The sequence below is a fragment of the Macrobrachium rosenbergii genome, chromosome 41, assembly GCF_040412425.1.
Source record: "Macrobrachium rosenbergii isolate ZJJX-2024 chromosome 41, ASM4041242v1, whole genome shotgun sequence".
In the NCBI taxonomy this organism is placed as follows: Eukaryota; Metazoa; Arthropoda; class Malacostraca; order Decapoda; family Palaemonidae; genus Macrobrachium; species Macrobrachium rosenbergii.
This window is the reverse complement of record NC_089781.1, coordinates 38298221-38319257: the sequence shown is the minus strand read 5'-3', so window position 1 is coordinate 38319257 and position 21037 is coordinate 38298221. Positions and strand designations below refer to the sequence as shown.

Genomic DNA, 21037 nt, shown 5'->3' with positions numbered 1-21037 from the left:
ATAAGGCAAGATGAAGGAAGGAAAGCTGAGGAAGAGCCGGTCCAAGGTGGAAGAAGAGTAAGGTGAGTTCGTGAGAGAACGAGTTTTGCGTTTTCCTGCGCAGTGACGTCACTTGGAACCCAGCTGAGTAAGTGGCAAGAGTTTCATTGACTCACACTGTTTTGGAGGGAATTCGCCGATCTTTTAACATTTCAATCAGCTGATAAGAGACAACAAAGGTGGTGGTATGTACTGTGTTCGGTTGCGATAATCATGATCGCCATTGCCAAGAAAAAGGCATTTCACTTTCGTGTGCTGTGGGTTTCGTCTGCCGATTTCCTAGCCGTGACCCACCACCAGGTGGCAGTGGGTACCGGCTAGAGAATCGGCGGACGGATACAAAAAGATGGCGACCCAACCTGACGAAACCGACCTAACCGAACCTAGGACGGCGTGCCCTTACCTGGCCGGGGGGGTTGGACCCCCCCACAAACCTAGGTCGCCACCGAAACAAACGAAACTTACCTAACCTAACATAGGACGGCGTGCCCTTACCTGGCCGGGGGGGCTTCGCCCCCTCCAGACCCCCCCAGAAGGGCCGTGGAATTAGTAAATCTATAACTTTTCGAAATAGCACGTACCTCATTCGAAGTCGGAATCGGTGACATTAGACCGCATTTTGGCGGGTGTTGAAACGGCTCTATTTAAGGGATATGCACGTTTAATTAATTCGAGGAAAGCTTTAAAGGGGCAAGGGACGACGCTGCCTTCGTCACACTTGCCACAAGTCCCGCCAAGTAGGCCACTTTTCATTAGGTAAACCAGCAATGAACGCTTTTCATGACACAAAACGCCTAAATCCATAAGGGTCACTGGATTCCTAGCCGCAAATTCCACGTGGGTCGGATACGACACGGAAGACACAAAAGTAGCCATGTTAGCAACTCTTGAACCCGGAAGAGACTGAGGAAGGTCGCAGGGCATTTCGGGTCGTTGGTCGTCAGCTGTTTGGGTGGAACTACTTACCTTGGCGGAGGGATCTCAGCACGGCAGAATGAGTTAGGCGGCCCAACATACGAAACTGTAATCTACCCACTTAAGTTAATCTGTGCAAAAGGAAAGATGATTTCAACGTGAAGAATGCAAGAATATGCTCCATTCATTTTGTCCCTGCTGATACTGGAGAAAGCCATAGACATACTTTTAGATTATCATCCTAAAAATGCACACCAATTGAAAGATACTGCTGTGCCTACTCAACAAAGGATATAACTCCAGGTAAAGATTGTTTATTTGCTATATCAATAGAAGAGTATTTTAGTTGGCTTAACCTGTTTTGGAATTGAAATTATGAAAGAGAGAGAGAGAGAGAGAGAGCCAATTCAATATTTCTCAAATGAAAGTGGTTTGGTTTATTATCAGCTGACTATGAATACAAAAATTTTGATTAATTTATTTATAAGGCATGTTTACTGTATAAAGCTTACAATTTAGATCTTTGTATGCCTTCTTTTTGTATAATTTTATTTTATAAGCCTATATCTATGCAACACCTTTGCTTGATGATTGATATAATTTTAATGAAAGTGATTTTGCTTAAGCCTATTATCAACTCTCTCATATTGTTTGTTAACTCTTTGTTGCTATTAGGCCCATTGCTATAAACTAAAATACCTAGGCTTACAGCATATAAACGCATAGGTCTAGCCTAGATGTTTTTATGGGACAAGGAAAATTTATGACAAGATTCTCTCTCTCTCTCTCTCTCTCTCTCTCTCTCTCTCTCTCTCTATTTTTGTCAATTCGTGGGTTAATAGTACATCACTTAAGCTAGATTCCTCCTCCTGTAGAGCTGGCTGAAAAGGCCTCCCTGAACTTGGCTGCTAAAGAAATTTTTTTTTTTCTTCTTTTTGTAGACAATTATAGGAGTTATTTTAAGGGACCCCTTCAGGCAGATATATCTAGCTAAAGTGAATTAACTATAGTAAGTAGGCCTAATATTATGGCCAAAACCCTTCATGATTTTCAGTAGCCATATATAAAATTATATATTGATATAGGCCTAGGTCTTTAGTAGGTTAAGTAAAACTCGCGACAGGATTCTCTCTCTCTCTCTTCCTCTTATTCTTACTCAAGTAATATATTATTTTATCCTGGTCGTATTTCATTTACAGTAGGCTATATGACAATATGTTTTCTTCTCCAAAGGGAAATATCATTTTATCATATTATTACTACTTAATATTGAACTAATTGAATTATAAAACAATGCAATAGTGCCCTATGGCTAGAAATGCATTGCAGTAATATTTGACTGTGAGTAGTTCTGGGTTCCGTTTGACGTCACTGACTGGTCTCAAGCTGCTTGTGATTCCACCTGTTGTTCTTCCACCTTGAGCCGGTGGGCCGCTGTGGATGGATGACCCATTCGTCGAATGCACTGATGGATTTGCTTGGCGATCGAGAAGTGAGCAAGGTAGAACTGCAAGATGCTGTGGATGACTTTGATCGACGTCTAGCTCATTTGGATGAAGTGCAGTCCGCCCTGGAGCTAGAAATTGGTGACTCACAGGACTTAGAAGAAGACATTGAGTATGCTGATAAGTTTCGGCGTCAGGTAAGGGTTCCTAGAATACAGGCTGCCCAAAGGTCATACCCCTGGAGAAACTTGAGAAGCCACCAAGTGAGAGTGGGTCTGCGGATTCTTTAGGCCAATGTAATGTGCGACTGCCTAAATTAGAATTACGTAAGTTTAGTGGAGTTTTGACTGAATGGCAGTCATTTTGGGACAGATTTGTGACATTAGTAGATGATTCAGATATCCCCATTATTAGCAGATTCTGTTATTTACAGTCATTGTTAGAAGGGGAGGCAAAATCTGTAATACAGGGGTTATCCCAGACTAGTGCTAATTACCCCATAGCCTGTAAAATGTTAAAGGAACGGTTTGGTAGGCCTGAACGTATTATTTTTGCACATATTCAGGCCCTTCTTGGTATCACTATGCCTGCCAAGAATCCTAGTTCTGGAAATGTTTCCTCTTTGTGGAAATTACAGGATGAACTTTTAACACATGTACGTAGTTTAGAGGCATTAGGAGTGGATGGTAACCAGTATGGGGTATTTATGACGCCTGTTATCCTGTCTCGATTGCCTCCTGACATTCGTTTGGAGTGGTCCAGAGAAGGATCTGGACATGAAAGGGACCTAGATTGGTTATTGAATTTTTTGCAGAGAGAAATAAAGCGTCGAGAAAGGTCTGATACATTTAAGGATATCAATGCAGTAAAGACTGATAACCATAGTGTTGAATCTGAGAAAAGAAGTAAATTTCAGGGTTCTGCCTCTGCTCTTCAGACCTCTTCGGAAGTGTCCTTTTATAAGTGTATGTTTTGTAGTAAAAATCACAAGAGTAAAAATTGTTTTGGTATCTTGAAACTTTCCATTGCTGAACGTGAAGAGGCCATTCGGAGTGCTAAACTGTGTTTCAGATGTTTGGAAAAAGGTCACATTTCCAGAGGTTGCCAATCAAAATGTGTAAAGTGTAAGGGAAAACATAATGTTTTATGCTGCACTGGCAATAAGACTGAAGTGTATAATAAGAATTATCAAAATATAAGTGGTGCTATGTCTCAGGATAAAATTGATGAAAATGTAACTCATGTTGGGGTAGCTCATTGTGAACCTAACCTAAATAACAGAGTGTTAACTCAATCACGCAGTGTGTTGCAGACCGCAAAGGTTAAGGTGTTGGGGAAAAAGGGTATATGTGAAGCTACACTACTATTTGACACAGGATCTGATAGGTCTTATGTTTCCAGTAAATTTGTAAAAGGGTAAGGCCTAATGGATAACTTCTGAGTACATATCATTTTCTTCATTTGGAGGAGGTAAAGCTTCCAAGAGTAACCAATGTAATGTGTATGAGATGAGTTTAGTTGGTTGTAAGGGTGAGAGTCATTCTTTAATGGCAGCTGAAGTACCTGACATTTGCGCACCATTGTTCCGACCTAGTGTTCCTGATGAGGAGGTAATGGCATTTTCTAAATTGCAATTAGGAGATGATTACATGAACAACCGCCATGTAAATGTTGATATTTTGGTAGGCCTAAATGCCTATTGAGATTTATGGTACCTAATAAAACTTTACAATCTAAAAATTTAGTAGCTCAGGAATCTGTGTTTGGGTGGGTTTTGTCAGGGTCTTGTAATATTCCTCTGGACAGAGTAAGTGTAACTTCCCAGCTTTTGTGTGTAAATAATGTATCAGAGTCTGATTTACATAAATTTTGGGATCTTGAATCTGTGGGAATCTCTTCAAAAGAAGCTTATCCAATGAGTTTTCATCCAGTACTGTTTTACAGAAATTTTCCGATGATGTAAAGTTTATTTATGGTAGGTATGAAGTGTCTTTACCATGGAAATCTGATGTTGCTAAACAGAGTTTGAAAAATAATGAAAAACTAGCATGTAAGAGGTTGGAAAATTTAAATTTGAAATTTGTTAAAACTCCTGGTTTAAGGGAAAGGTATGATGAGGTTTTTGAAGAATATGAAAAAGATGACATTATTGAGGAAGTGCCACATTCTGAGATTTCTAGTGTATATCCTGTTTATTACTTACCGCATCGTCCTGTTATCCGTGAGAGTAGTAATTCTACCAAGGTAAGACCTATTTTCGATGCTTCAGCTGTAAGTTATAATGGTATTTCTTTGAACGACTGTTTGGAATGTGGACCTTCCCTCAATCCTGATCTTGTTGAAAGTGTTGATACGATTTAGAAGATGGACATAACTAAAGCTTTCCTTTCAAGATCATAACTAAAGCTTTCCTTCAAATCAAGGTGCAGAGGGAAGACCAAGATGTTCGCAGGTTTTTGTGGCAAAATAAGTGCATTGTCCGTGTAATGAGGTTTGTTCGTGTTCCCTTTGGTAATAAGAGTAGCCCATTCTTGTTGAATGCTACAATTAAACATCATGTAAAGTCATATCCTAATTCTGAAGTAGTTGACGAACTGAATTGTAATCTGTATGTGGATGATTGGCTGTCAGGAGCTGACAGTATTCCTGAAGCTTGTGTAAAATTTGATAAAGCCTGTAAGATTATGTCTGAAGCTGGTATGTCATCTAAATGGAATTCAAATTGTAAGAGTTTAGCAGATAAATTTAGTGAAAACCCTGATGACTGTTGTAGAAGTAAATCTATAAAAATCCTGGGTATGCAGTGGGTTTCCACTCATGATTATTTTTCATTTAGTGAAGTAAATGTTGGGTCTCAGATGGGTGAGGTGTCCACTAAGAGAAGTGTTCTCAGCCTAATAGCCAGATGTTTTGACCCTCTTGGACTTATTAGCCCATTTGCTATGTTTGCCAAAATTCTTTTTCAGGATGTATGGAGAATTGAACTTAAATGGGATGATGTGTTACCTGAAGAGTTGCATTGTAAGTTTCAAAGGTGGTTAAGGGGTTTTGAGAAACTTAGCTCATGGAAGGTTCAGCGATGTTACTTTGAGGATCTTTCATGGAAAGACCTAACAGGGTTAGGGCTTCATTCCTTTGGGGATGCATCTGAAAAGGGATATGGTGCTTGTGTATATTTGAGAGTTCCTTTGTAGGATGGTTCCTTTAAAGCTTCCCTTGTTATGAGCAGAGATACGGTAGCTCCTATAAAGAAGGTCTCACTGCCTCGTTTGGAGTTGCTGGGGGCAATGCTTAGTGCCCGGCTTCTAGGTTTTGTCAAATCTGCCCTTCGTTTTAAGGAAGATGTAACTTCATATTGCTGGACAGACTCTACAGTTGCACTGTCCTGGATAAAAGGAGACCCTAGTAGATGGAAACCATTTGTAGCAAATCGAGTCATGGAAATTCAGAGCTTAACATCACCTGATTGTTGGTATCATTGCCCAGGAAAGGATAACCCTGCTGACCTCATTTCTAGAGGAGTGTTTGCTGAACACCTTGTAGAGCTTCAGATCTTTGGTTGGTAGGCGCCCCGTGGCTTCAAGAGTCTGAGTCTTGTCTTTGCTTCAACCTGAACAGTTAAGGATTTCATTAAGGGATGAAAGTTCTGAGGAAAATGTAGTAGCTTGTATAACTGTGGATTCATTTTCCCAAGTATTTGAATTTTCTAGATGGAGTAAGTTTCAGAAAGCCCTTAATATAGTAGCTTGGACCTTAAGATTTATTAATAATTGCAAACCACAATCTGTTTAATGGTCTGGTCCTTCATCATATTGTGAATTAACTAAAGCTAAGAGTAAGTTGTACCTTTGTGTTCAAAGGAAAGCATATCCACGAGAATTTGAATCCCTGATTCAGGGTAGACCACTTCACAGGGGGAGCCCTTTAGTAAAATTAGATCCTTTTTTGGATAATGATGTGAGAATTAAAGGTCGTTTAGAATATTCAGATCTGTGTTATGAAAGCAAACATCCTATTATTCATCCTTCTACTCATGTAGTGAAGACTTTAGTTCGTTTCCAGCATGTTCTTCTGAAACATTCTGGCGTTTCTACCCTTGTGTCCACACTGAGAAATGGTTATTGGATTGTGCGACTTCGAAGGATAGCCAAGACTGTGTGTAGAGAATGTGTAACTTGCCGCAGGTATGACTCCAAGGTTTGTAGTCAACCTGTAGCTCCTCTCCCTGAACTGAGAGTTAAATCAGCACCTCCCTTTTCTGTAACAGGATTAGATTTTGCTGGGCCATTGTTTTGTGTAGATTTGCCCTCCAAAAAATTCTATATTTTGCTTTTCACTTGTGCTGTTATTCGTTCTGTACACTTAAAACTCACTGATTCTCTCTCTATGCCAGATTGTCTCCTTGCCATCCGTAGATTTACAGCAAGACGTGGTCTTCCTTCAGTTTTTTATTCTGATAATGCAAAGACATTTGTTGGAGGTTCTCAGTTATTACAGCAACACTATGGCCCACTAGCTCCTCAGTGGAAATTTATTGTACCCCGTGCTCCTTGGTGGGGAGGTTGGTGGGAGCGTCTAGTTCGATCAGTTAAGTCTGCTCTGAAAAAGACAATGGGTGTCAAATGCCTATCTAGATGTGAATTGGAAACTACTCTTCATGTGGTTGAAGCTTGCATTAATTCGAGACCTTTGACATTTGTGGGTGAGGAGATTGATACATCCAATCCATTGACCCCCCCTCACATTTTCTTATTGGCCGTACTGCAGGTGTCCAGCCAGAAGTTGTTGAGGAACATTCTTCTTGTGTGTCTTCTAAAGATTTATGTATGAGAGAGACTGCCCAACAAAGACAGTTGGATAAGTTTTGGGAAATATGGAGCTCTGATTACATAAGAAATATACCATGTGCCATTAAAGGTTTTGTATCCAAGTGTAATGTAAAGAAAGGTTCTGTGGTATTAGTCAAGGAAGATAATGTTCGTAGGTTGTCCTGGCCATTGGTATTATTATAGAAGTATATCCAGGTAAAGATGGTGTGATAAGAAGTGTTGATGTTAAAAACTTCTAAAGGTATTATTAACAGACCAGTACAAAAATTGCATGATCTTGAGATTTCAAATGCTTTGGACACAGAAGCCGAAGGTGGTGTACCTTGTATTGTTTCTGAGTTAGATGATAAATCTGTGCCTAAACCTGTTTATAATCATCCTGATGTGAATGCTGATGACTCTGATCCTTATATTTCACAATCCAGAGTTGAGCCAATATCATACTCGCAGAGGGCGTTTGGTAAAAGCACTTGTGAAACTAGATTTGTAACCTGTGTACAGTATGTGGTAAGAGTTTCATAGGAGTAGCAGTGTACTCTATGGTTGGGAGGATGTTGAATCTACATTTTTTGTTATTCAATGTTAACTTGTAATTTGTGCAGTATTGTTTGGTATTAGAGTTGTTCAACATTGTTTGTATTAAGAGGTATTTATTTACCAAGATTATGTATTTTGTGTATGACTTAACGTCAGTAAATGATGTTGACGGGAATGGCGCCTTTTAGTAACCTGCCTCAAGTATACCTTCCTTGTTTTACGAAATCTTGCCGTGACGCTCGAAGCAGTGGCCATTGAGAGGAGCGTACATAGACTATTTAAGATATGTAGAGATTGTACCACTAAGAAATAGAGATGCAATTACAGCAGCAGAAGCTCTTAAATCTAGAATTATTACGAGACATTCATGTCCACAAGTTCTTTCTGATAATGCAGCTGAATTTACTAATGAACTTTTAAGAAAATTATGTGAATTTTATGAGATAAATAAATGTTAAATAACAGCATATATACCAAGTTCAGATGGAGCAGTAGAAAGAACAAATCGTAAAATAAAGGATATCCTGAAAACTTTAGTTAAACTTAATACAGAAGACTGGGATTTAGCTTTGAAAGACGTACAGTTTACTACAAACAACACTGTAAATGAAACAGTAGGAGAATCACCACACCACTTGTTATATGGATACCAGAGGAGACTACCAAATACGTTATTAGATGATTCCACACCACCCTTACATACATACTTATAATTATGATGACTATATTGCATGGAAAACTAGACGTACGTATGAAACGATCAAACAGACGAGGACTAGACTTAAAGAATCTCAGAGTGTCCAAGCAAAGTACTATGACAAAAATACAGCTGAACCAGAAATTGTAGTAGGTGTTCAGAATCATATTCCAGAAGGTCCTAATGTAAAAGTGTCCCCAAAGTAATGGTCTTTATAGAGTGATCTAAAGGGAAGAATTGTTCATTATAATCATGTAAAGGTAATAAAAACAGACGCTTAGTCCAATAAAACAATAAATGAATTGTTGAAACAAGATAAGCAGGAACAAATAACTTATAACTTAAGAAAAAGATATTATGTAAAGTGTTGAACTGTTATATATATAAACAATATATGTAGACATTAAAATACCTCATGTATATAGAATATCTGATAAGGCTTATTCTTACAGATACAAACACGCGGCTCTTCTTGATTATCATAACCCTACTGTGTGTCATCCGAGGTGGTGATACGGAAAGGTGCACTACTAGAGAAAAAGGGATCTGTGAAATTAATTAAGACCTGGGTATTGTGAGTATAGATATGACATCAGTGCTTATCACTGAAATGACGTTGGAAGATGTTCAAAGGGAATTAAAATCAATAATTAAAAAAAGTGAAAGTAAGTGTCTTACCATTGTTGGAAAAACTAGATAATGACATAGGAAGTGTGTTAAATACAAGATCCAAAAGATCCCTCTTAACTTTTATAGGAACAGAACTTGATCAACTGTTTGGTGTAGCAACTGATTCTAATGTAGAAAAAGAAAGGGCCCGTATAGATAAATTAGAAAAGTGGGCAGCAACAAGAGGCATTGTCCTGAATAGAATTATTAATTTTCAAAACAAATAACCAAGAGTTAGAAAAACTAAAGGTATTCATTAATGCACTCAACAAAAATATTACTGAAGAAGTAAATAAGTTAAAGATCAACAGTATCTAAGTACTTTCATTGGTAATGTCAAAACTGTCTTGCAAGATCATAGAGACCTGTTAAATGCCATTTTGTTAGCTTATAAGGGAATATTAAGCCCAACATTAATTACTCCCAGGGAGTTAGAATGCATAATTAATGATTTTTTGGTAGAAGGGCATTATACCCCTGTGGTAAAGGATGTCATGGTCTACTATAGTTTGATAACCAAGGTGGTTACAAACAAGATTTATTTTAGTGTTACCATTTAATCAAAAAGATGCAGATGTACTATGTCCATACATCCTTTCCCCATGTTGATAAAGGAAAATGTAATCATCTCAAATGTCAACAACAACAATTTTGCATTAGAAGAACATGGGCTAATGATGTCATTTATTACTGATGTTCAATTAAAAGATTGCATAATTTTGAGGGATAAGGAGTACATCTGCAACCTTGACAACCTTTACGAAACTACTAATGCCTATCCTTGTGTTCAAGAAATAATTGAAAACAAAAACCAAGAAAAAGAGTTGTGCACACAATTATCCAAACATAATTTTGTTTCCATCCTAGTAGAACAGTCAATTTTTGTGTTTTCACTAAATAGGCTACTGTAACAGCAACAATTATAACTGACATAATATATGTACTGAAATTAATTTCAGTAATGTTCATGCTTTTGATAAGTCTTGCAGGTTAGTTATCCCAAATAAATTATATTATGAACCCCATGTTTTCACAGAAATAAAATTAAACAAGAATGTCCCATACATGAGCTACTCTAATGAAGTTAAAGATTTCCAGTTATCTCAGTTAGAGTTAAAACAACTGAAAGAATTACCATTAGTAGATGAGTTTTTCTATTACAAAGAAAAGGTTTCACCAATTCTATCTCTGTTTAATTTAATCATAATAATGATTATGATTGTAATGTTTGCAATTTTAGTCAAACGTGTAGTGATTTCAAATATTGAAAAGATAATAACAGAAATAAAAGGGGCCAATGAAGAAGTAAAGTGATCTAATAGACATGATTTATTGCTGAATTTTTTATATTATTGATTACATTATATATTCACTATTACAATTAACCATTTTTTTACACTGGTAATTCATTGTATATATATATATATATATATATATATATATATATATATATATATATATATATATATATATATATATATATATATATATATATATATGTACATATATTCTTGATTTGATTTTTTTTACATTAGTACATTGACACAATTTGTGCAATTTGAATTTTTTTTAGAATGTTACTAGATGGGCAATCATATATGTGCTTTATTTTATGTGTAGATTTGCAGTCATCCATTTGAACTCTATTTTTATTGTCACACTGAGGGCAGTGTGAGATAGCATGACCGAGTGATGTAGTGATGTTAGGGAGATTAGGTAAGAAATATGAGAGAGAGAGAGAGAGAGAAACGTAGAGAATAAAGGAGAGCCAGAGAGAACAGTGATAACGCCTAAGCTGTTGTTATTGCCGTGAACTAAAGATATGCTGACCAAAGTAAAAACTTCTTGCACGAACTCAAAACAGTGAGCGAGTATATCGCGCCTAAAGCCATAAAACCGATCGTAAAAGTTGGAAACTGTGGCCTCGCGATTAGCTTACTCAAGTCATGGGCCAGCACTGCCAAAAAGCTAACATCAGCCAGCTCTATAACCCAACCTTCAATAGGAGGCATTTTCATGGAAATTCCAGGAATTTGGGGGCTGGACAAAGTGATGTACTTCAACACCCTCCAATCAAACATTCTAGGGAGGAGTCTTTCACACCCCCTCCTAAGATCATTTCCAATTAAGTCCTCTAAGGAGAGATTTGAATCACACCCACTAAAGTCCTTCCCAATCAACTGTTTGAAGGGGAGGCCTTGCAGATAAATCCTTCCAGTAGGACTGGAAGAAGGTGGAGATTGCAGATAACAAGAAATCCAGGGGTTTGAGAGCCAGGAGAGGGACTGAGGAGAAGCTGATTCGAGAAACATCCACCAGGTAGAGTACATCTCCCCTTGCTTTCATGTTCCCCATATAGACTTGAGTTAAATTAATTTCACAAGAGTGATTTCGTTTATACCACTGTAACATGTTAAATTTGTACTGATCTTTTATAATTTGTTTCATTATTAAAGTGAAAAAACTACAGAACTCGTCTCTATATGCCTTTCTGAGAGATATCATTACTTTAAGATAATTTCCCTTCAAAGAACAGACTCGTTAGATTTTACGAGAGAGGCACTGTGGACAGCTGTATCGGCACGTAGAAGAATCTTGAAGGTAAGAAGGTGAAAATAACAATACTTAAAAGGGACGCATAACACTGGCACTCCTGCCATCGCAGCCGATTTTCGAGTTTGCATAGTATATTTCACCTTCACAATTATGCTGTTAATTATTATGTACTGGCAACACACGGCAATGGATGCCAAAAATATGACCTGATTCTCGGTCATATGTAGGTTCTACCAAAACAAATGAAATGCGTAAGATACGATTAACACGTGTATTTTCCTTAATAGTTACACAGGGACCTGTTGCTAATATTACATTAAAATTAATTATGCAATTATAATCGGAATGTACTCTAAGGTGACACGCGCCGATCACTGTCTTATAGGCGCGCCCCAACCTGTCGACCGCTAAGCCCTTACTGATCATTAACTTTTCAGACTGAACTTGCTTAGATCGTAGACCTCAGTTGGTTGGTCTCTTGTAATTGAAAGGAACCACAACAAGGGTCTTTTATGTATGGCACTTATTTGAATTACCCACGCCAAACCCCAACGATCATAGGCTACGGCGTTCGAAGAACCAACAGTATCTGTTTGTTACTCTCTGATCACAGATTTTCTGTTACGTCTCAAACACGAATTTCTATATAAATCAGTTCATATATATATATATATATATATATATATATATATATATATATATATATATATATATATATATATATATATATATATATATATAATATATATATATATATATTATATTATATAAAGTATATATATAATATATATAATGTATATATAAACATATATGTACTGTATATATATATATATATATGTATATATATATATATATATATATATATATATATATATATATATATATATATATATATATATATATACTGTATATATATACTATATATATATATATATATATATATATATATACATACATACACAAGGTGTTTCGAAATTAGAGGCCCCCCCCCTCTACAGCATAAACTAAAATTGATATGATGGACAAAAACAAAAGTAATTCAGAACAGGTATTTATTTAAGTTTCTCTCTGAGTATTTAACATTTTGTGTGGCCTCCATCTGCCTGTACCACAGCCTGTATTCTTGAGGGGTATGATTTCAGCAAATCGCAAAAAACCTGAGACTCAAACTCCATTTCCCTGAGCACTTCGGTCACCTCTCTTCGCAGGTCGTCAAGGCTTGTACCATCATAGTTCACTGTGCGTGCTGCAGCACGATCTTTTAAGATACTACCAATGTTTTCACACACATTAAGGTCAGGAGAGCTACCTGGAAATTCACTTGACAAGAAGAAATCGATACCACTCTTTCGAAGCAGCTCCTGTGTCTGAAGAGCCTTGAAACATGGTGCCTTATCATGCAAAAATGTGACTTCTTCAACAGATAACACATTTTCAGGATCTTTGAGGAAAGGAAATACTCCACCAGTAAGCACAGTTTCTCTGAAGTATTCGCCATTCCATGACTGTCCTTTTTCTTTGGCTGTGAAACAGAAAAATTCCCAAACATTCAAGAAATTTCACAACTTGGCGATAGCGCACGTCATCCAGATTTGCAGCCCAAATGATGTCATTTTTATGGTTTGGCTTCCTGACTGTGTAAATGAAGAATTCATCTGATGTGGTAACATGGAGAAAGTCAGCTTCATCCCAATCTTTAAGAAATGAACCACAAAACCGTGCACGGTCTTCTCTCTGTTGCTGAGTGATGTTGGGCTTGCTGATAACATGAAATGGCTTGATACCAGATTTTTTTCAACTCACAATACACAGCACCATAACTTTTCTTCTCACCCCTTTTTGTTTCTAGTTCAAGCGCCAATTTACGTAAAGACTTTCTTGGTCTACCCACTGCCTCAGCTATGATGTCTTTTGACTTCTGAGAAAGGACTTCAGGCCTTCCAAGATTCTCACTCTTTTCGCGATGACAGTCATATGGATTTTTGTTCCAGTTTCTTTTAATAAAGGATTCATCTCTTAATGTATTTAGCTATCCAGAAACGTGAAATGAAGGATGCACCAGCATCCCTGGCCTCTCTGAGGGTTATAGCCTGGACTCGGTCAACCCATCTGGTTTCCTCAGAGTCGTTAGCCATGGCTGTACCTACAGTAACTCCATCACCCAGTCTGAAAATACAAGAAATGTAAGATGAAAAATAGCTTAATAGAAACTTAAAATAATGTACTTGGAGATAGGCTATATCAGAAAACTTCATAACTTTCCATTTGTTCTGTGGAGAGGGGGTTCTAATTTTGATATATATATATATATATATATATATATATATATATATATATATATATATATATATATATATATATATATGTAGATATATATATATATATATACAGTATATATATAATATAGATATATAGAGAGAGAGAGATATACATATATATAGATATATATGTATAAATTATATATATACATATATATGGTGTATATATATAATTATATATACAGTCATACCTCGAAATTACGCGAGGTTAAGTTCCGGAGCCCCTCGTGCAAGGTGAATTTTCGCGTAAGTTTGGCATGGTCTTTAAAAGTGCTAATAAATGTTTATTTCCAGAGTTTAAGTACTAAATATGACCCTAATCATGCTCCCAAAGTATTAAGATAACTTTTAAATGAACTAAAGTTAGTGTAATTTTATTTAAAATTTAGCTTATTACCCTTACAAAAGGAATACAGTAAATGGTTGACATAAAAATTGAGTACTGCACAGTTTCATAATAGCGCATTTACAGTAGATGCGTATGTATACTAATGTTACCCCTAATTCATGGGATGCCATTTTCTTTGCCACTTAAGAGTAAAAGCCGTTTTCTTTGCGTCACTAGGCAAAACGTCACAGTCAATAAAAGTACAATTCCATAAAACATTGAAAACGTACATAATGTTCGTAGAAGGTAGTACAGTACAGGTAAAATTCAATCAATTTAAAATTATATACTGTACAGGTAATGACGTACCAGAGAAATAAGTTGTAAAAGTATGTTTGAGTGCTAACTACGAATGAATGAGAGAGAGATTGTAATAAAGTAACTGTACTGCTTTTGTATCGTATTTATGCGCAGATATATAAATACAAATTTTCCATTCTGATTTTACACCAAAAAACACGAAAACTTAAAAATTAAACACACTTTCTAGAGGGTTATCATCTTTGAAAAATGCAGTAACTAAAGGTATCACATCTTGTAAAAGTACACCAACTGAACGTGCTGTAATTACATGCACATACAGATTGCACCAGCACTTTTCTCCGAGGTGAACAGAGTAATTTTCAAAGAATGATACTTATACAACTCTTAGTTACATCTCTGATGTTACATTAACGAATTCATTTTATCAAGTGAGCACGACTGAACGACCTCATCTCAAGGTCATGTAAAGTCCTTGTGACAAAAACTTTGCAAATGGACATAATACTTGTATGATATTTATGTACAGAAATATAAATATAAATTTTCCATATCGATTTTACAGTTAAAAGCATGAAAACTTATAAATGTACTTCAAACATTAAACAAGCATTTTCTGCAGGGGTATCATCTTTGAAAAGTGCAGTAACTTTGCAAATGGGTATCACATCTTGTAAAAGTACACTAACTGAATGTGCTGAAATTACCTTTGCATCATATTTATGCATGTACAAAAATAAAAATAATACATTTTCAATACAGATTTTACACATGAAAGCATGAAATGCATTTTTCATACAGATTTTACACATAAAAGCATGAAATGCATTTTTCATACAGATTTTATACATAAAAGAATGAAATGCATTTTTCATACAGATTTTACACATAAAAGCATGAAAACTTGTAAATTACTTCAAAAATTAAACACCCACTTCTGCAGGGTTTCTCGAGAATTTCATGTGTCTGTGAAAAAATCGTGTATGCCCATTAGTTAGGTTAAAGTGAAAAGTTCGTGTGTGTGTGTGAATTCGCGCAACTCGAATCGTGTAAGATCGAAGTATTACTGTATATATATATATATATATATATATATATATATATATATATATATATATATATATATATATATATATATATATATATATATATATATATATATATATATATATATATATATATATATATATATATATATATATATATATATATATATATATATATATATATATATATATATATGTATGTATATAATATATATATTCATACATATATATATATATATATATATATATATATATATATATATATATATATATATATATATATATATATATATATATATATATATATATATATATATATACATACATATAATATATATATATATATATATATATATATATATATATATATATATATATATATATATATATATATATATATATATATATATATATATATATATATATATATATATATATATATATATATATATATATATATATATATATATATATATATATATATATATATATATATATATATATATATATATATATATATATATATATATATATATATATACATACACATGTATAACTGTATCACAAAAATATGGAACTTGATGTGTAAATAAAGACAAAATCCACGAAGGAAAGAGAAGCACTGAAGTGCTGCGAGGCCTTTTGACTGTCGTCCTTTACTTAGCAGACTGAAGAAATATAAAAATAAGTTTACAAAGAAAGTTCATATAAACGACAGTGGGGATTGCAAAGGAAAAAATATGTACCTGGAATCCAGCACAGTTGAAGAATTAGTAGAACTGCCAAAACAGGGTTGAATGTTTAGGAGGTTTTACAAAGGATTAGGATCAACCGTTCAGAAGCAGGGTCAAGACAATTAAAAGATTATACTAGGAGGTGAATGACCACCAAAAAATGTTGTAAAAGTACAACTCAATCATTTTTTTTTGTAAACAATAACAATTTTTGCAAGATGAATATTTTTATAAATAAAAAATTATATTAAACATACGAATACACAGAAAATATGTAAGGTAACTAATTTGTAATTAAGCCAGTGATTTTATCTTTTAGGTCATTCTTGAACATTTTTCTAATACAGGGGTCCAAATAATACATGCCAGGGCCAAGGTTAAAATTACAGCTGGAAGTAAGCTGTATAATAGTGGATTCCAAAAGATTTCTTGAAGAGAAATCTTTTGATCTGGCAATCACTGAACTTTCAGTCCAATTTATCCTGTGAGAGTTTTCACTTAAATGAATGAATATAGCATTAGGTGTTTGTCCAGTTCTGACTGAATACTTATGTTGCTTAATACGTACATCTTAATCTTTGCTAGATTGGAAAATATAAAAAGAGGGGCAGTCCAAACATGGAATTTTATATATTATATTGTTGTTTTCTTTAGGGCTATTTTTTATTAACATTCCTTTTAGTGTGTTATTATAGGAAAAAACGAGGTTGACATTAAAAGATTTCAACAATGATTTTATGTTTTCAAAACCACTAAAAAGGCAAGCTAAGAATGTTCTTGGGAGTTTCTTTCTCCATGCTACTTTCACTATAAAACTTTTTGTGGGCTTTATTGTAACAAATATCTAGTATATGTGAAGGATAACATAAATCTGTCCCTATTTTTCTTAAATATTCTATTTATTGATTCGAATACTGGGGACTGACAATGTCCAAGGCTCGTAAAAATATCGAAGAAAAAATGTATATTTTGATATTAAGGTGATGGTCTGAATAAAAATGGACATAAGTTAAGTTGTTGGTTGGTATCCTATAAATACTGAATTTGTATTAAAACATCTAAGAAAGGGAGGCAATTGTCTTTTTCTAATTCTAAAGTAAACTCAATGGATGGTACCTTGTTATTCAAATTAGAGAGTAAATCATTTACATCAATACCAGCAGGCAAAACAGCTGAAATATCATCAACATATCTATACCACTTTAAAGGAGTATAAATGGTATTAGGTAAATATCGTTTTTCAAAGAATTCCATATACAAGTTTGAGAGGAGTGGGGTTAAAGGGTGGCCCATTGCCATACCAAATATTTGTTGGTAAAATTCACCATTGAATATAAACTTACAATCACAAATGCACAACCTAGTGAGTGAAATATGATTTACAGGTAGAGGTAATTCATAATGGATTAGTTCATTTCTAAGATACTCTACAATAGAATCTATAGGGACTTCAGTAAAAAGAGAACAGACATCAGAACTAACGAATCTATCAGTGGGGCAAAAAGTTTTTATTAATTTATCACCTAAATCTAGACAATTATATATGTGAGAATCGGAGATAGTTCCAAGCAACGGGGACAAAAGCTTGGTAAAATATTTCAAAAGTTTATATGATATTGAGCCAACAGTACTGATAATAGGCCGCACAGGGTTATTTTCTTTGTGTGTTTTTACTAATCCGTTCAAGTATGGTAACGAGGGAAATTTTGCTGACGACTGACCTATTAGTTCTTTTTTATCTTTAAGGATTTTTTCACTGTGCTATTGAATTTTTTATGACTTGATCAAGGGGATTTTTTTTTAGCTTTTTGTAAGTCGTATCATCATCCAGTAGGGCCTGTGAGAGATGTGCGAAATAATGCAGGACGACAAGTACTGCTAGTTTATTGATGAAGCGATCTGCTTATAAAGTGGTGAGCAGACATCTGTGTATAACGCAGAGACCGCGGGTACAAAAATTTACAGTTGACCTGAAGTCAAACTATTTTTCTACAAAAAGCAGGACAGTTACATACAGAAAACATAATGATTAACAATGTCTGGTTAGACATAAAAATACTCTGTTGCATATACATAGTGCATGGTCAATTGAACACGTAATAAATATACAATTCATAATAATGATGATAATATTGTGTTCGTCCGACCCTAGGTCAAACGTGAAGGCACCGCAGAAAACGGGATGTTCATTACAGAGAACGCATTGAGCGGGGACTTTACAATACTCCCCCCCAAGATGTAAGTAACGTCTGATCAAAGCAGGTATCTGCTGGGCCGGCGGAGAGGTCCCCGTTTTCTTGATGCCAGCTGGAGGGGGTGCTCATCTTCTTCGGCGTCCACTGGAGTGGTGAGTTGGGGTGCCCTCCTGCCTGGTTTCAGGGTTTTCTGGGGACGCCTACGACGTTTTCCTGCGCATGGGGCAGGTCGGGGGGTTGCTATTTCCTGCAGGGGGCTTTGGGAACCGCCCCCAACATCCTCCTCCAGGAATGCGGGCTTGAGGCGGTCTATCGATACCCAGTCTTCCTTTCCACGGACGGCTACCCAGAATGCCTTTTTGTTCCTCTCAAGCACGAGGAAAGGTCCCCTGTAGGGTCTGGTTAAGGGTGGCCATACAGCGTTGTCCCTGACGAAGACGTGGGTGGCAGAGGATAGACTGGGAGGCATGAAGGGGGACATCCTGTCGGTGTAAGTCCGCTGGCAGGGGGCGAACTTCCCAACACTGTCGCGGAGCCTCTGCGTTGCCAAGTCATCCCTGTCCTCTGCGATGAGTTCCCCTGGGACTACCAGGGTCTCCCTGTAGACTTTTTCTGCTGCGGATGGGTTGCCTTTGGCTCTGGGGGCGGTCCTCAACCTAAGGAGGACCCAGGGCAGCTGGTACTTCCAACTCTCAGAGGTGCACTTAGCCATGAGGGACGCCTTCAGGGACCTGTGGAACCTCTCCACCATTCCGTTGGCTGCAGGGTTGTAGGTGGTGGTGCTGTGGTGAGTGGTCCCCAGCATGCGTGCCAGGGCGGTCCACAGCTCGGACAGGAAAGTAGGACCCCTGTCTGTAGTTATATGGTCTGGGACATCGAACTGGCTGATCCAGCTGGAGAGGAGGGCCTCTGAGCATGCACTGGAGATGGCTTCTTCCATGGGCGTAGCTTCGGGCCACCTGGTGGAGCGGTTGACAACTGTTAGAAGGTACCTTGTTCCTCCTGATGGGGGAAGTGGACCCACCACGTCGACGTGGATTTGCCAGAAACATCTCCTCGGCTGGGGAAAATCGCCCACCCCAGACTTGGTGTGCCGCCCTACTTTGCTGCCCTGACACTGCATGCACTGCCTTGCCCAGGCTGTCGCATCCTTCCATATGCCGTGCCAGACAAACTTCTCCGTCAGTAGCCTGGCTGTCGTCCTTCCGGAGGAGTGGGACAGTTCGTGGATGATGTCAAAGACCAGCCAACGATGGGAGGCGGGCACCAGTGGGTGGGGGCAGCCAATGCTCACGTCACTCAGCAGTGTTGACCCTTCAGGGCCGAGGGGCACGTCCTTCCACTTCAGCGATGTGACGGCTGTGCGGTAAGCTGGGGTCTCTGGGTCAGCGGCTTGTTCACAGGCAAGGTCCTCATAGTTGATCCCGAGCTGCACCGCATTGATTTCGATCCTTGAGAGGGCGTTGGCTACTGGGTTCTTCTTGTCGGGGAAGTACTTGATGGTGCAGGTGAACTCCGCGACGGCCACGAGGTGCTGCTGCTGCCTGGAGGACCATGCGTCCCCCAGCTTCGCGAAAGCGTGGACCAGTGGCTGGTGGTCAGTCCAAACCGTGAAGGGCATACCCTCCAGGAGGAATTGAAGTGGCATACCACCTGGTACGCTGCGAAGAGTTCCCTGTCGCAGGCGCTGTAGCGGGACTCGGTGGGGGCTGAGTTTCCCACTGAAGAAGGCGATGGGCTGAGGGGTCCCGTTGATGACTTGTTCCAGGACGGCTCCGCAGGAAGATCTCCCTCGACAGGCTGATCTCTTTGTGCCTGCCGCTGCTGTCAGTCTCAGGGAGGAGGAGGAGGAGGAGGTCCTGGAGGGCATGCCACGTTTCGAAGAGGTTTCTGTCCTGCCGGGGTTAAGGGTGAGGTCGAGGGCGCAGGCGGCTCTCTCAGAGACTGGCAGGGAGCAGGTCTCGACGAGAGTGGCTTTTAACTCCTGGAAGGTGGCGGGGCTCGGCGTTGTGATTAACCACTGGGCAAATTTTGTATATCTCCTCTGGGAGGGCGTTGATGGTGATGTCCGCCTTCAACACCTCATCGGTCAGGCCTGTCACCCTGAATTGCCCTTCGACCCTGTAGAGCCAGGACGCTGCGTTCTGATGGGTGAATGGTGGCAGCCTTATGCTGAGGGCCGCCCTTGGTTGGTCCGTCAGGGGGGTCATCGCACGGGGTGCAGGCACCGGCATGGAGGAGCACGCGGGAGGGGGTTGCACGAGGGAGACGTCTGCCTCCAAGAAGTTCACAGTAATTTGTATGTGGTTGGGTATGTCTGTGTCCATGCTCATTCCATGCTCTCACTTGGAGTGTGAGGGAACACTCATCTCAATACACGCTTAGGAGCGTGCCGTGTGGGTCTGCTA

At 37.7% G+C, this 21037-nt stretch overlaps 3 protein-coding genes across 3 annotated transcripts; all 3 read left to right on the top strand.

Moving 5' to 3' along the window:
• The first annotated feature begins 2422 nt into the window (after window positions 1-2422).
• On the top strand, window positions 2423-3819 carry LOC136827099 (uncharacterized). Its single transcript, XM_067084856.1, has 2 exons — window positions 2423-2596; window positions 2833-3819. The coding sequence occupies exons 1-2, from the start codon at window positions 2423-2425 to the stop codon at window positions 3817-3819; spliced, it is 1161 nt and encodes a 386-aa protein (XP_066940957.1).
• An 88-nt stretch (window positions 3820-3907) lies between these two features.
• Window positions 3908-5593, top strand: LOC136827097 (uncharacterized). The gene is made up of 3 exons (XM_067084853.1): window positions 3908-4081; window positions 4344-4643; window positions 4793-5593. The coding sequence occupies exons 1-3, from the start codon at window positions 3908-3910 to the stop codon at window positions 5591-5593; spliced, it is 1275 nt and encodes a 424-aa protein (XP_066940954.1).
• A 93-nt stretch (window positions 5594-5686) lies between these two features.
• Window positions 5687-10445, top strand: LOC136827096 (uncharacterized). Its single transcript, XM_067084852.1, has 5 exons — window positions 5687-5961; window positions 6260-7101; window positions 7317-7379; window positions 7470-7688; window positions 10168-10445. The coding sequence occupies exons 1-5, from the start codon at window positions 5687-5689 to the stop codon at window positions 10443-10445; spliced, it is 1677 nt and encodes a 558-aa protein (XP_066940953.1).
• Window positions 10446-21037: the final 10592 nt, after the last annotated feature.